Here is a 15859-nt window from a genome sequence, read left to right as displayed (position 1 = left end):
TGAAAGAATTGGAAAAGGTAATGAAGGGTTTTGTCACTGGTTAACAACACCCACAGCTATCTGCTTCTGAACTCCAACTTCCTGTTTGAAAATCAGTAGGTTCCTTTATTCCTTATTCTCCACCAGAGCGCAGTACATCCTGGACTTAGCACACCCTACTGTCAGGTTTTATATAACAGTTCTTTTTAACTAACATGTCCTTTTACAAAAAGCATAAACATTAAACACAAACATTACGTCTCCTTGCCCTTTAGCCAGGAACAAATTGGTCAGGTGGTTTGCAGATTTGCTTTGGTCTAGAGAGGAATGTTGGCTTAGGTATCTCAGTTTGTTTGCTTAGAAATGGAAGATTCTGCTGTTCCACTTGCCTCTGTTCAGGTTCAACAGTACCAGCTACAGGTGCTACAGGTTTGTCAGTTGAATCAAGTCGGGTTTCACCAACTGGAGCAGATGTTTCCCAGAAACCTTCCACTGTGACTGGAGACCCTTGGAAATTTGGTTAATTGGATTTGGCTTCTCTAATCTGGTCAGTGTGTCTCTTCCAGATTCCACAAGAAGATTCAACATCATAGGTCAGTGGCCCTTGACGCTTGATGATTCTTCCCCGGGGCCACGTTGGTGTCCCATAGTAATTTCAGACCCAAACAGACTGATCCAGATTAAACTCACGAGCTGGTTTACTTGTGTCATGTGACCTTTGCTGATCAAGTTGCCTTGAACCAATCTTTCCTTTCAAATCCGGACACAGCAAATCCATTCTGGTACGCAGTCGCCTTCCAAACATCAGCTCAGCAGGAGATACGCCTGTTGTTGAATACGGAGTGTTTCGATACATCATCAAAAATTTCTCAGCTTCAACTTCCAATCTGTTTGCCTCCTCCCTTTCAGTATGGCTGTTTTGAATGCCTGGACAAAGCGCTCCACTTCACCATTTGAGGATGGGTGGTGAGGCGAGATGAGAATCTGCTTGATCCCATGCTTTTTCATGGATGTTTGAAATTCACATGATGTGAACATTGTCAGACACAATCTGCTCCAGCAATCCAAAAGTAGCGAACACATTCCGGAGAGCATCAATGGTCTTTGCTGAAGTAGTCGACTGCATGGGAATAACATGAGGCCACTTTGTGTGGGCATCCACCACAATCAGGAACGTATGCCCGAGAAGTGGTCCAGCAAAGTCCACATGAAGTCTCTGCCATGGGTGGTCAGGCCATAGATGTAATGGGGCAGGTGCAGGAGAAGACTTCATTTCTTGGCATGCAAGGCAATCGCTAACCATGCCTTTGATGTCCAGGTATGGCCACCATTCATGTAGATGAACTAATGCTTTCATTTTTTGACGATTCCCATGTGACAGAGATAAAATTCTTCAAATACTCATGTTTGGAGTTTTGGAGGAATAACAACTCTGATTCCCCATGACAAACAACCGTTTTGCAAAGTCACCTCAAATCTACGCATGTAGTAAGGTTTAAGCTCAGTAGTCACTTCTTGAGGTACACACCAACCCTTCTGTGCGTACAGGTAAACTTTGGACAGCACAGAATCCCTTTGCATTGCAAGCCGAATTTGATCCGCTTTAATAAGTAACATGCCTATCTAGTTCGCGTTGAAAGCAGTGACTTCACTTCACTGGGTTGTGGAGCTGTGGTGTAACGGAAGTTTGGAAAGTGCGTCCGCATTTCCGTGATTCTCAGTCGAGCGAAATGCAATTTCATATTGGTAAGCAGATAAGATCAGTGTCCACCTTTGTAGGCATGCAGCGGCAAGTGTTGGGGTTTGTGACTTCAGGCTAAGCAACCAGTCAAAGGCTTGTGGTCTGTAATTAACTTGAATTTACGCCCATACAAATATTGGTGGAACTTCTTGACTCCATAGATTAGTCCAAGAGCTTCCTTTTCAATTTGGGCATAATTTTGTTCTGCCTTGGACAATGTGCGTGAGGCTTATGCAATGAGCCTTTCACTGCCATCAGGAAATGTGTGGGAGATGACAGTTCCAACCCCATATCCAGATGCATCACAAGGCAGGCTGAGAGGCAACTTTTCATTGAAATGCACCAGGACTTTAGCAGAAGTAAGATCTTGCTTGAGTTCCTTGAAACTTTCCTGACAGACTTATGACCAATCCCATTTTGCATTCTTCTTCAGCAGATTATTCAGTGGTGCTGCCTTGGTAGCCAAATTGGAAATGAACTTGCCATAATAATTCACAAGTCCCAAAAACGAACAAATCTCCTTAATATTTTTAGGCTGTGGTGCATTCACCACTGCCTCCACCTTTCTGAGTGAGGTTGAGAGGCTAGTTTCATCGATCACATATCCCAGGTACTCCACTGAGGGCTTCAGGAACGACCATTTGGATTTTTTACAGCGGACGCTGTGTTTTTCCAATCTACACAGGACCCTTCCTAGGTTCTCTAAATGAGTTGGGAGGTTTTTCCCAGTGATAAGCATGTCGTCTTGGAAGCAGATTACACCAGGGAGGCCCTGCAGTATTTTGTCCACGGCCTGCTGGAATAAGGCTGGTGACCATGCTATTTCAAATGGTAGTCATTTTATTGATACAGTCCTGTGTGTGTGCTGATGGTTGCATACTTCCTGGAATCTTCACTCAGCTGCATTTGCAAAAATGCCTGTGATAGGTCAACCTTTGTGAATAATTCACCTCCATTCTGAGCAGCAAACAAGTCCTCAATTTTCGGGTATTGGGTAGCAGGTATTGATTCACTTCAAGGAAAGGATTAATGGTGATTTTATAGTCACCACATATTCTGATCGACCCATCATCCTTCACTACTGGGACTATTGGAGCTGCCCACTCTGCATAATCAACTTTCTCAATTATCTGAAAACTTTCAAGTCATTCTAGTTTCTGCTCAATTTTCTGTCGCATTGAGTAGGGAGCTGAACGTGGTTTGAAGAACGTTGGAGAAGCTTCAGCTTTCACAGCAAGTTTGGCTTCAATGTCTTTAGTAACTCCAAGACCTTCTTTCAAGACATCTGTATGCTTGTCTAACAAGGACTGCAACGTGGGGTTGCAATGCACTTTATTTATTTTATTCCGGTCCAGCCAAATTTATTTTAGCCCATTCCTGTCCATAAGTGATGGATGATCCCCTTTCACAATGAAAAGTGGCAACCTTGCTATTTGATCTCCATATTTAGCTTGAATGACCTTTTCCCAAGTATATTCACAGGGTCACCGGTGTAGGTGCTAAGATGGAGGAGGACTTTCTCAACTGGGCATTTTTGAAAATTTTCTCCCATGTCTTCACTGAAGCAATAGAAACAGATGTTCCAGTATCAACCTCCATTTCAACCATTTCACCATTTAAGGCAATACCAACTTTTAGACCTTCATCTAGTTTCAGATCAGACTGAATGCAATACAATTGCTTTGCCTCGTTGTCGCTGTTAGTTTCATTTTCTATCTTGCCTGGACTTGCATTACTTTTGTATTTTGTTTCCAAGTAGTGCGTCTTTTTAAACTTAATGTTTATTTTCAAGTGTGATTTGTCTGTGTGCTCCTTGTGATATCATTTTCTTGGCGGTACTGCTTTATTGTGATCAGCCTTTGATCTACACGCACACTGTATGTGCTGGTTTTCCACAGTAGTGACAATCAGCGGTTTTCCACTTACAGGCTTCTGCATTATACCCTATTCCATGACAGCGGTAACACATTTGGAAGCGAATATACCCTGACTTTACAATTTTAACTTTGGCATTGTTAGAACGCGCTTTCAAATCTCCAGCTTGTTTCTCTGCCATTTCTAATATTTGCGCAATCTCAAACGCTTTCTTCAGTGTCAACTCTTGCACTGCTAACAATCTACGCTGAATTCTTTCATTTCTTAGTCCACAACCCAAGCAATCATGCAACACTTCTTCCGTGTAGCCTTTAAAGTCACAATGTTCTGCTAATTTTCTCAATGAAGCCAGGAGCTGCGAAACTGACTCTCATGCTGTTCTATTCGGTGAAACTTGAATCTCTCGGCAATAATTGCTGGTCTGGGATTGAAGTGCTTTTTCAAAACGTCCACAAGCTTTCACACACAGCTCTCTGCTTCTGAACTCCAAATTCATGTATAAAAAACATGAGGTTCCTTTATTCCTTATTCTCCACCAGAGGGCAATACATCCAGGACTTAGCACACCCTTATGTCAGGTTTTATATAACAATTCTTTTTAACTAAAATGTCCTTTTACAAAAAAGCATAAACATTAAACACAAACATCACAGGATGAACATCCTGTTCATCAAGAACACTCCTCAGTCACCAAAATTATTTTAAAGGGATTAGTAATGACTGCTCAGTTGCTAAATTAACATGAGCCTTGAAACTACAGTATATCCTGTAATGTTTGCAAAGTTTATGTTTTATTAATTTGTACATTAATACTGCATGATTCCATTTGCTGGCTTATGCAAATTTCAGATGAAGTGATGTAAAACAACTAAGAGTTGAATGTGCATGTGTGTGTGTGAGGGTGCTTAATGAGCAAACAGTGACCTATGCACTAACAGAATGCAGTCTCCCCTCAGCACAAATCTGATCCTCAGTTGAGCAGAGCTTAATGGTGATTACGCGTTGCATAAAGCAAAGCGTGGATTTGCATGCAAGACATTTTCAGTTTTGGTTCCAGAACTTCCCCGGGACCTGATCTGTGCTGGTCGACTCTGTGAATCCACAATTCAGAATACTAAAACTCGGATTTTCAGAGTTGCTGCCAATGGTGGGGAACCTGAATTCAATGGATAGGAAACGTCAGAAGGAGTGTGTCAAGGATTGTTGATCTCATACTTCCCGATGCTGAGGGTTAAAGTTTACACTATGGTTTCCTGATCTGTCTGTTTCCCTGTCATTAGAACTTACAAAATTTGCCTGAAATACATGAGGGAACCAAACCCTAGAATCAGTTTCACTGAACTCTTTCGTCTATTTCATTCTATACATTATTTGTAGTTTTGCAGATTGTACATTACTCCTTTTGTTTATGGGTGGTGTAATTGCATATATAGTCTATATGTTCTATCACAATCTCAAATTGACACCTAACATGCAGCGTAGGCTTCAGAGAGATATGGATCATGGTGAAAGAAATTAAGGGAGAGAAATCGGACACCCATTTTGTGTACACTACAAGTGCTGGTGGAGCTTCAATAGAGTACTTGTGGCATGCAGGCACTCTTTTGGGGAGATTAGCACTGGATGCCAAAAAGGTGAGGGCTTTAGCGTATGTACAGTGAATGTATGTTGGAAGTATGTAGAGCAGACAGATCACATTGTCAATTAGTGTGCAAAGCTGATTTGATGCCAGCAGGGCCATTTTTGGAACTCAGTGCTCCAGCTAACCCCCTCTCATAATCTTGCATAGCATAACACACTTTCAACAGCTGGAAGGATTCTCCATCAGCGCTATTTAAAGGAAACATCAACTATTTACAGGTTAGTTTCTGACTGGTTTCTTTGGCTGTTGTGATGATTATGCAAGTGTTTGGTTACTTTCTATAGTTGTTTCAAATGGAACAGGTCTCCAGTGAGTGATGTGGCAATTGTAGACTGTTGCAGGTATGAAGGACTTTTTGCTGACTTCAAGGCTTCTTCTCAAAGCAATGCTGCCAGACATGGATGCACAAGAAGGAATCTTAGTATAAAGTTTATCAATAATTAACATACCACCTTACGTTTAAAAATCAAAGCAATGCAATTATTGTGATTCAAGTTAGCATCCCGAGGACATCTTCCATGATGTTTTATTCAGGCCAAGGGCAGAGACTTGAGCATGTGGAACTGGTGCAACTCAAGGATAAAGGGCCAGCATGAGACACAAAACCAATTGGAGGTGTCAGGTGAAAGAGCCATTGGAGGAAACAGGAGGCAGGTTAAAGGTCTGTAGCAGACTTGGAGTCCTTGGAGTGAGTGCTAAATTACAGGAACATAGGAATTGTTGGAAGAAAATAAGGACCAAAGTCCATCTTGTTCAGCTCCTACCATCCTAGTTGTCACATATTACATCAATAACGGAGTTGTTGACTATTAATGGCAATCGATCAAACAGTCCACAACAGACCCAAGCATGAGGTGAGGAAAACCCCAATTGTGGAACGTTTTGGGAATCATAGCCCCAAAGTCACCTGTTCCTCCCAAGCATGCTACATTTATTAGAGTCATGTATTAAATTAGTCAAATACTATGTCTTAAAATATTATTTTCTGAAAAAAAAATCAAATTTCTATTTGAATGGATCAATACGACCTTCGGATCATGAAGGTACAATGAGGGGTTGTCAGTTAGCACATTGATTTATGTCTTTCTCCAGCTTTGCTGTGAAAAAACATTTTTGTTACCTCTTGGTTCACTAGTTTTGAAAAGGATAAGAACATATGTTTTTTTTTACTTCAATAACAATCTGAATCAGGATTTCGTGGTAGTTCAACAGGATGTATTTACTCTTTAACTGAGACCAGAATGGCTAATACTGTTTGTTGATAAAAGATGCAAGTCCAGTGGGCAAAGGCTTCACTCACTAAGCCATACAGACTAAAAGATCCTCACTTCAGTTTCCAATCTATGGTGAGTTAACATACAATTGATGTCAAAGTCCCAGGACTAAAGATGGGAATAGAATCAACTTGAATTCACATTTTGATCTTGATCTAGTGTCTCCATTTTAGGCAATGTGTCTGTGTGTGTGCGTCCAATGAGGACAGGATTGGCTCAGTTACAATGCCCTTCATATTGAATGGCCCAGTGTAACTCACTGCCTCAGGTTACATGTGACACCAATTAGCTGAGAAGCCAAGGGGTTGGTAAAGTATGTGAAGCCAAAGCCCCAGGACAAGGCAATCCATTCAGAACAGGAGTAGAGAAATTAGCAGAAAAATGTAAAGGAACAACTTGAAACTTTTGCATTGAACCCAGTATCACACTGATAAAATGTTGTGTTGTTGTTACAGCTCGGTACTTCGCAAGTACCATGTTCATCGTGGGCCTGTCTGTGGTCGTCACTGTGTTGGTGCTTCAGTTTCATCACCATGATCCCCATGCAGGAAAAATGCCCAAGTGGGTAAGTTATCAGAAACACTGTGCAAAATAATCAGCAATCTGTGTGTAATGGGAGTGGATACCAAGCAGCGTCAGTCATTTTTCTTCTTGTTTAGTGAATAGCTGAGTCGAACAAATAATGAAAGACTGATGTCCGATACCCAGGTCTGCGCTGAATTTTAGTGGATGTTAGCTGGGGCGGTGTGGGAGTGCTCAGCATCAATTGGGCTCAGCATTTCCAAATCTGAGAGCAAAAAAGGCTTCCCATTTCTAATCCATATCCGTTAACCCCAGTTGAAAGTGCATGTATGTTAACATCAGCTGAGCCAATGTCACTCACTGCAAAGATTTACACATGAAGAATGGCATTTTTGTGATCAGCGCCAGTGAGCTTAGAGCTTTACTTATTCCAAGGGGTCGTAACGCTGTCTGAACTTTAGTAAGCAGTGGAGAAAATCATTTCGGCACCTTTTCGTTCCTTAGATTTAGTTGGCCTAAGTCATGTACTATTCTCCAACTAAGAGACCGAGCGGATGAGTTGTTCATTTAGTTCCGCCAAAGTCACTTTGGAACCAGCCGACAGGAGATGCGCACAAACAAGATAGGACAAATAAGATAGGAGATGACAGATTTATCTCTAGGTGGGCTTCTGGCACTGCTCCAGTGAGCCTCTAGGGATGACAGCAGGAACCCACGTGATTTTGAATGTTTCATATTTCACCAAAAATGGTTCCAGGGATGTGGAACTTCAGTTAGGTAGACAGGTTGGAGATATTGACCAGAATCTTCTGGCCCTGTAGGCATCAGGTGTCATGGCAGGTGGGGGGTATACAATATGGCGAGAAGTACAATATGGCAAAAATTGGTTTCACGCCGTCGTGAAACCAGTTTGCAATCGTCTACTCCACCATTCAATGGCGGGCGGCGTTTCACGCTGCCACACGTCAGGAGCCTAATTTCAATACTTTAGCATCTCATTATAAGCCCTGATCGCCGGAATCATCCCCCCACACTGGATAATCTGGCACAAAATCACGCCGACGTGTTTCACAACTGTACATAAGCGACATGCACCTGGCAAGCTGCACTTTGCTCAGGACTTCGTGGTTTGCCTACCTTGCTTCGGGCAGCACTCGCAGTTATCAGCACCAAGCTTTACAGGCAGCACCACATCACTTTTATGGGGGCTCACGGGCAGGTCTCTACCTATCAGAATAGCCATAAGGCAGGGGAGGCTTTTCAACTGCTGCAGGGCAAGGGCTTGCTTGGGGAAGGGGAAGAAGTGGCCTTCTTTAAAAAAATTCCCAGCTTAGCATCCAGATGACCAGATCATGCCAAATCCTTCCATTTTGTAAAAGAAAATTTCAGTCTTGAGAGATATGATTCTAACAAAATGAACATGTTAGACATTCCAGAAGAGCCTCTTCTACCTTAAGACAAACGGCAGACCTGATTTTCTTCATAACAAAAAAACCTCTCCCCTTCAGCCCAAGGTAAAATTGTATTGGGTCCTGTTGGCATAACAGGGCCTTGATTATGAAACTTCCAGACACCCACATGAGGTCAATATTCCAAATAGTTGTAAATAGTTGGGATCTGAGTGGGTAAATAATTCCAGGTTCCCCCTAGGCGGGCAGGATTAAAATCAAGCCTGGGCTTATTCATCATTGAATTTTCACTTCTTCTCGTCTGATGGAGAAACTCCACCTCAGCCCAGAACTCCCCGAGAAGATCAAGCCAAGAGTAGGAATTCACTCTGGCAGGTGCGAATACACTGACTGAGATGTCCCTGTTAGAGACTGTGCAAGTGCTTTCACTGTCATCATTCTTCCTATACAGACAATGATGGATTAAGCAGTGAGAGATGGGAAGGAAACGGATGGCAAAGCATTAATATTTGGAATTCCTATGAATGTCAGTGCCTATTCATAAGCAAAGCATAACTCATTCAAATTGTAAAGAAAAAATGTTTTTCTAACTCTTAATGTACAAAACTTGATAAACGTTGGTCATTGTGCATGGTCTGCATGTCTCTTGCCTTCATTAGTAATCTTATCTGGCCTATCTGAAATAGAGGGGTCAATCACTCTGTTCTACCACAGTGCCAGTAGCTTGCTTCATCTAGTAACTCAAGTTCAGCTGCCTTGAGGATCTGGACCTGCATTACTGGGCCTGTCTAGTTATTAAAAAGTTATTGATTACTTTTAAAATGCACCTTTTTTGAAGCAAGAGAAAATGGCCTCGAGCATAATATCCCCTTTGAAGGAATGGCCTTTCTGGGATAACGGCAAGTGCGAGAGTGAGAGGGTGACCCTCCAACAAGGAGAGGTCCATTGTGACGTTGCAGGTCTGACCATTTTTCCACAGATTGTGTTTAATGCAGTGTAATTTTTGTGGGACTTTCATGATTTCCTGATACAACATCAGAGAAATAGCGAGTGAGACGAGGCTTGGTATGAATCATTAAACACAGTAAGGTGATGAACCGTTTGTATCATTTTTCCAAAGTTTCCATTGATTCTTTGCCGCTCAACCTTGTATTGATAGCAAGTGACCTCTTTATAACATGTCTGGCTCTTCCACTCCCAGCACTGTTCACGTGCACTTGGAATGAATTCCAGCATGCCAATATATTTCTTTAGTGTTAGTTGTGCCTCAATGTTAGCACTTTTGCCTTGGAGTCAGGAGGATATAGGTTTAAACCCCACTCCAGAGCACAATACTGAGGGAGTGCTACACTGTTGGAGGTGGTGCCTTTACAGATGAGACATTAAATTGAGGCCCATCTGCCTTCTCAGATGGGTGTAATGGACTCCATGGCACTATTTTAAAGAAGAGCAATGTCCCGGTCAATATTCAACCCTCTGCCAACATCACTAGATCACATTGTTGCTTGTGGGACCTTGTTCTGTGCAATTTAGTTGCCACACTTCCTGCATTACAACAGTGACTCCATTTCAAAAGTACTTCATTGGCTGTCATGCGTTTTGGAATAAGCTGAGGTTCTGAAAGGTTTCATATTAAAGAATTAGCAGCGATCTGCAAAACATTCGTGGTGAAATTAGCATCTTTCTTCCAACAGTACTTCTTGAAAATCGCCATACCATGCCATTCTATCCTTCCCATGCCAGACCTATCCCATTGCTTTCATTGGCCTGAATTTTGGGCTCATTGGGCGCGCGCGATCAGCGGGTCCGGACACAGACAGGAAATGTGCTTCCGCCCGTGATCGGCACCTGACCGCGATCTTATGCTGGCTAGCCAATTAACGTCCAGCCAGCGTGAAATACATCCGGAGAAGTGCTCAGCACTGCCATTGGGTGTGGGAAGAGGGCAGGCACTGACGTCACCGCGGGCACGGGTGAGCTCTTCAAGAGAGCTCTCTGAAGGCAGACAGCTGCCTCAGGGAGCTACAGACCTGCAAATAAGAAAATAAATCCAAGAGATGCTGCAAAAAGTGTCCATGCAGCACAATCAAGCACCTGAAAGCAAACCTCAAAACAACAGTCTCCAGATATTTCTTTTTAATTTAAATCCTAACGGAGATTTCATTCTGCCCTTGGATGAGGTTTCATCAAAGATATAACGCATGCCTGGCCGATTGGCCCACCTGCCAACCATAAGGTTGGACGAACCATGAAAAATCATTGACAATTGGGACATTAATGGGCTTAATTGCCCATTTAATTGTCGGCAGGTGAGCTTCTGACTTTTGCGCTTGCCCGCTGAGCGAAATATCGCGTGAGTGCGCGATGACATCGGAACGCTCGCCCGACGTTATCTCACGCAATTTCACGCCAGTTTTGGTCGGGCGCACACCCGCCCACGGGATGTAAAATTCTGGCCATTGTTCTCATAACAGGCAACTTTCCCTGAGCTGGCAGTGGGAGGTGCCTGCAGTGTAAGGGTCTGGCACATGCATGGTTAATGTGGGTCTGAGTACAGTGCCACCCACACAGTGGTGTAAAAAGCGCATGACTCAGACCCAGGGATCAGTGTGGTGTTGAGCAGAGATGGGTAACGATCTAAGCATGGAGGTAGCTCCAAGCCTGTACCCTTTACTGTACATGTGTGAATAGTTCTACTTGTTAGTAAATACTTACTGTTAGCCTATTGAAGACTATGAAGACTTCTTTAAGAGACACCATTCTGTAACCAAGACCCTCCCAACTGATATGATACCAACTGATGTTACTACTGGACAAGCCAGATCCCAGGGTTGAACCCGGCTTGATAGATCCTAACTTTTATTTTGTATTTAGAAATGTGGAGACTGGCTACTGCACAGAGTCACAGGAGTCAGCTGATGAACTTTTAACAAAAGAATAAAATATTTATTAAATAAGAAACGATGAACTATATAACAATATTCCTCCTCCGACAACTATACTTGTATAGCTATATGCAGAGTCGTAAAGATAACACAAGTTACAAAATCTATCTTATACTCTTATGTTCCCAGTAAGTACACAGTCCATGTACCAACAGGCAACCTGTGGTCAGACTTACCACACTCTGAAACCAAGTGACAGATGGCACCCCAAACAGATGCTATGGATCTCTCCTCAACTCCTCCCAGATGCGTGTCACACCATGAGCCAACTGGTCTCACTGAACTCCATCTTTCACATAAGGGCTTCCAATCTCCACTCTCAAAGAACCCACTTTGGAATCTTCTCCTAAATGACGCTTTCTCTTGAATGCCTTGCACAAGGGTCCACCTCCAGGGTTTAGAACTCTTTGATGTTCTTCTCCCCTGGATCAAGCTTCCTTCCACGCACTCTCTCTTAGATACTCAGCCGTACCAACAGAACACTATGGCTTCACATGCCCATAGCAATATTTACAGATCTTTGAGTCTGCTTCCTGCAGCTTTCTTCTCTTTAATTTGGATCCTTTCCCTCTGCTCCTCACTTTTACTTCCACTGAACAGAATCCTATTCCAGATTCATGTCCTTGTCCATTGACTGAACTTAAAGGACTTCTTGGGCCTTCTCTTCTCCTTTTAGAATCTGCTCCCTGCAGTTCCCTCTCCCAGTACACTACTGACAACTTGGTATCTACCTTGAGATCCAGAACTCACTCGATATTCACTGATACTTTAATTTTGGAGCAACTCATCTATGATTCTTTTTCTCAGCATTTTGCTAGTATATCCAGCTAGAGAGAGACTTACTCTGCTGCCGTCACCTTAGAACATAATCACTAACTGAACTCTAACTGCTTTTCTGTTTATTTCTGTCTCTCTGTGTGTGCCTCCTGTTGCTAGGCAAAAGCCCAGTTTTTCTACCTTGTGTTTGTTTTAACTTCCCTTCAAGAGACGTAAAACCTCATTAGGATGCGGGCATCTTTTAAAGTGAACCTAAAATTCAAGTTCTCCCCTTTCTTACAGAAATACAAATTAAACTTAAAGATACACCTTATCCCTAACACACACAAATACACATATAACTAACTTAAATACTTAAAACTATCTCTGGCTCCTAACACAACAGTGTCCCTCCATAATGGTGCAATCAGAGGGCACATCCCCATGATGTTATGCACAATCTTCCCCCCCACCCCAACAGGTTCCCCTCTCCTCCATGGCCTATCAAACTTGGAACCTGCCGAGACCCTCAAACACATACCCAAATCCTGATCCAATGCTGCACGCCTCTTTCCTGAAGTGATGGAGAGCTACTAGCCTCTGATTGGTCAGCAGCTCTCTGAGGCAGGACTTCCTGTCCCAGAGAGGATGGAAATCCCATCTCTACTGCTGGGCAGCCAGTGTTGCCCTCAGTGGGCTACCCGTCCACTTTTAAGCCTATTGAATCCCCCTTGTCCATCCTATTCGATACATCCTCAAAAACCTCTAACAGATTTGTCAAACACAAATTCCCTTTCATAAATCCATGTTGCCTCTGCTTGATCATATTATGATTTTCCAAGTGCCCCGTTACCATGGATCTTTGTCTGACTTTGTTTCAGTCTCTCTAGCTGTCTTTGCTCTTGGTGTAGCATGAACTACCACAAAATGGACAAACAATTCAGCCTCTTTCTCTAGTGAGGATCTGTATGTTTGATCCTTCCTCAGCGGGTCAGCGATGTTTATCTTTCCAGCAATGTGAACCACCTTGTACTTGTACCACTGGACTCTCAAAACCCATCTTTCGATTCTGGCACATGGGTTGGATCTGAGAGAATAAATTATCTCTAATGGCTTGTGATCTGTTACTAATTCAAACTCAATAACAAACAAGTATGCATGGAATCTTTCACGTGCCCACACCAATCCTAAGGTCTCTTTCTTCATCTGAGAATATCTCCTCTCCACATCTGTTCGAGATCTGCTGACATAGGCAATGATTCCCAGGCCTTCAGCGTGCATTTGCACCAGCACTGCTCCTAATCCTACTGGGCTAGCATCTGCTATGTCTTCTGTTGGTGCATTTGAATTAGAGTATCACAGGGTTTGAGCACTTGTCAAGCTGTTTCTCAAACCTTTGAAGGCAGCTTTCTATCCTTTATTAAATCTGATCTGTTCATTCTTTCTGGTCAACTTCCTCAATGGATCAGCCAGGGTAGCGAAGTTAGGGATATACCTTGCACAGTAGTTCACAAATCCATCTCATTTTGTTGGCATTTTGTGGCCCACATGACTCTGCTATTGACTTCTATTTTGTCTTTGGCTGGATTGATTCCATCGCTCCTGAGTTTATGCCGGTAAAGTCCATAATGAGTAACAATTGTTGTCACCTTCCTTGAATCAGGATGAAGCTGGTGGTAGTCTAATTTGGAAAACACCTTGTTGACAACTCTTGAAAGATTTTGTCCAGAGTGGGAATTGGGTGACGTTCACCTGTCGCGTATCAACACAGTCTGATGTTACCATTTGGTTTTGGCACAACCACAACAGGGCTCACCCATGATGTTGGTCCTTTAACTGGGCTCTATGACGTCTTGGTCAATCAGTTCCTAGATCTTTGCCTCAACGTTTCCTCTCAGGCCATAAGGTGTTCTACGTACAGGTAGAGCTACAGTTCATGTTCTCTCCAATGCTTAATCTCACTTGACGGTTGTGTAACTTGCCCAATTCCTTGAAGTACTGTTCCAAACTCCTCTCTAAACTTTGCAAAGAATTTCACAGAATTCACTTTCAATCCAAGGCGTGGCACCTCCAAGGCTTGGGCTGTTTTTCTGTTCAGAAGGGGTTCACCATCCTCATCAAAAATTCTGCCTCTACATTCCGATCCCCAGCTCTCACATTTGCAATGAAGCATCCAACAGTTTGAAGTGGGGTTTTCAATGTATAAGTTTAGAGCTTATTGACACACTTGATTCTCTTTGTCTTCAGTTCCTCCCACAGTGCTCTGTCTCTTACATTATTGTCACTGCCTAAATCTACAATAGTTCTCCCTTCAACAGCACCAACAATCACTGGAACTTTGTTGTGGTTGCTCCTGTTGACAGAAACATGTATCCATTTTTACTGTTCGTGTCTTCACTCTCTGCATTTTCTTCAACTCACCTCACAATTGTGCTACTTTCATCTCTCTTTCCTTTTCGGGGTTTGCCAGGCTTCTCTCTCTGTTCAGTTTTACTTCTGCACTTCTTGGCAAAATGATCTTTACACCCACATTTTCTGCATATCTTTCTCTTGGCAGGGCAGCGCACATCTTTTTCATAGTGCCTCAAGTTGCCACATCTGAAGCTCTCTCTGTCAGACTTTTGTCATGTCAATGGTAGAGGTGGCACCAAGTTTGATGCTGTGAAATTGTCCATCCACTGCTTCCAATGTAGCCACTATTTTCAAAGTGTCATCCAATATTAAGTCGCCACCTCTTTCCTGCAGTTTACACCTCAGCTTATCTGACTTGCAATGTTGGACCACCTGATCCATTATCTGATTATTCGTATCCATTGCAACATCATTGCATCCATCTGATGATGCCTGTCTCAAATGGGTCACAACTTGGGTGATTGTTTCCCCCTCTTTCTGTCTCATCTGACAGAAAACATGCCTTTGGAGTGTGGAATTTGGCATCACCACATAATGGTCCTTCAAAGCTTTCACTGCACGTTCATAATCTGTCTTTTCCCTCATGTCAGGCAACATCTTGAAAGTCTCCCTCTCTGAAACACCCGCATTGAACAACAATAAGACCTGGCACTGTGCTATCTGCACCACCATTGCAGCATCCAAAAACAGATTACGACTGTCAGCTTATGCTTCAAACTCCTCCAGCCACACTTTCCATTTCATGCTGACAGTACTGTCATCACCCTTTCGGTCAAACGGTTCAATTCCCCAGGCTACAGACATATCAGCTCCAGAAAATGCAATGACACAATCATAAATATTGCCATATTTATCCTTGTTGCCAATGTCAAATCTCAGGCTGAAAGGACAATGCTCAAATTAACTGCAAGAACAACATCATTTAATTTGCCATGCCAGCCAACTGCCTAACATGTGCTATCTGACCTTCAACCCCCAAGTTCAGGGGACCCCATATGTATTACAGAGCATATCTCACAGTATCTTATCCCAATGCCATATAGTATCTAATACTCAAGTCCACACACACAATCAGCTGTCACCATGACAACTAGTGGTCTACTGCAAGAATCAGTACTTAGGCCTCAGCTATTTACAATTTATATTAATGACTTAGATGAGAGGATTGAGTGTGACACATCCAAGTCTGATTACTATTTTTTTACCAAAATATATCACCTTACATTTGCAGACATTGAACTCCATTTACAACTTTTTAGCCCATTTCTCCTTATCTGTTTCCCTTTACAGCTTTCTTTGGTTTT

The 15859-nt window shown here is 42.8% G+C and overlaps 1 protein-coding gene across 3 annotated transcripts in view; it reads left to right on the top strand.

Moving 5' to 3' along the window:
- The window catches only part of chrna8 (cholinergic receptor, nicotinic, alpha 8), a 412535-nt gene that overhangs the window by 348474 nt on the left and 48202 nt on the right, over positions 1–15859 (top strand). For all 3 annotated transcript variants that reach the window (XM_078570645.1, XM_078570627.1, XM_078570635.1), the window contains one exon: positions 6967–7076. In XM_078570645.1, the coding sequence (XP_078426771.1) occupies positions 6967–7076 (110 nt within the window). The remainder of the gene's footprint in view (positions 1–6966; positions 7077–15859) is intronic.

Source organism: Cetorhinus maximus, chromosome 2 (genome assembly GCF_964194155.1).
Source record: "Cetorhinus maximus chromosome 2, sCetMax3.hap1.1, whole genome shotgun sequence".
Lineage (NCBI taxonomy): Eukaryota > Metazoa > Chordata > Chondrichthyes > Lamniformes > Cetorhinidae > Cetorhinus > Cetorhinus maximus.
The sequence above is the reverse complement of the archived record's forward strand: the minus strand, read 5'-3'. Positions and strand labels throughout refer to the sequence as shown.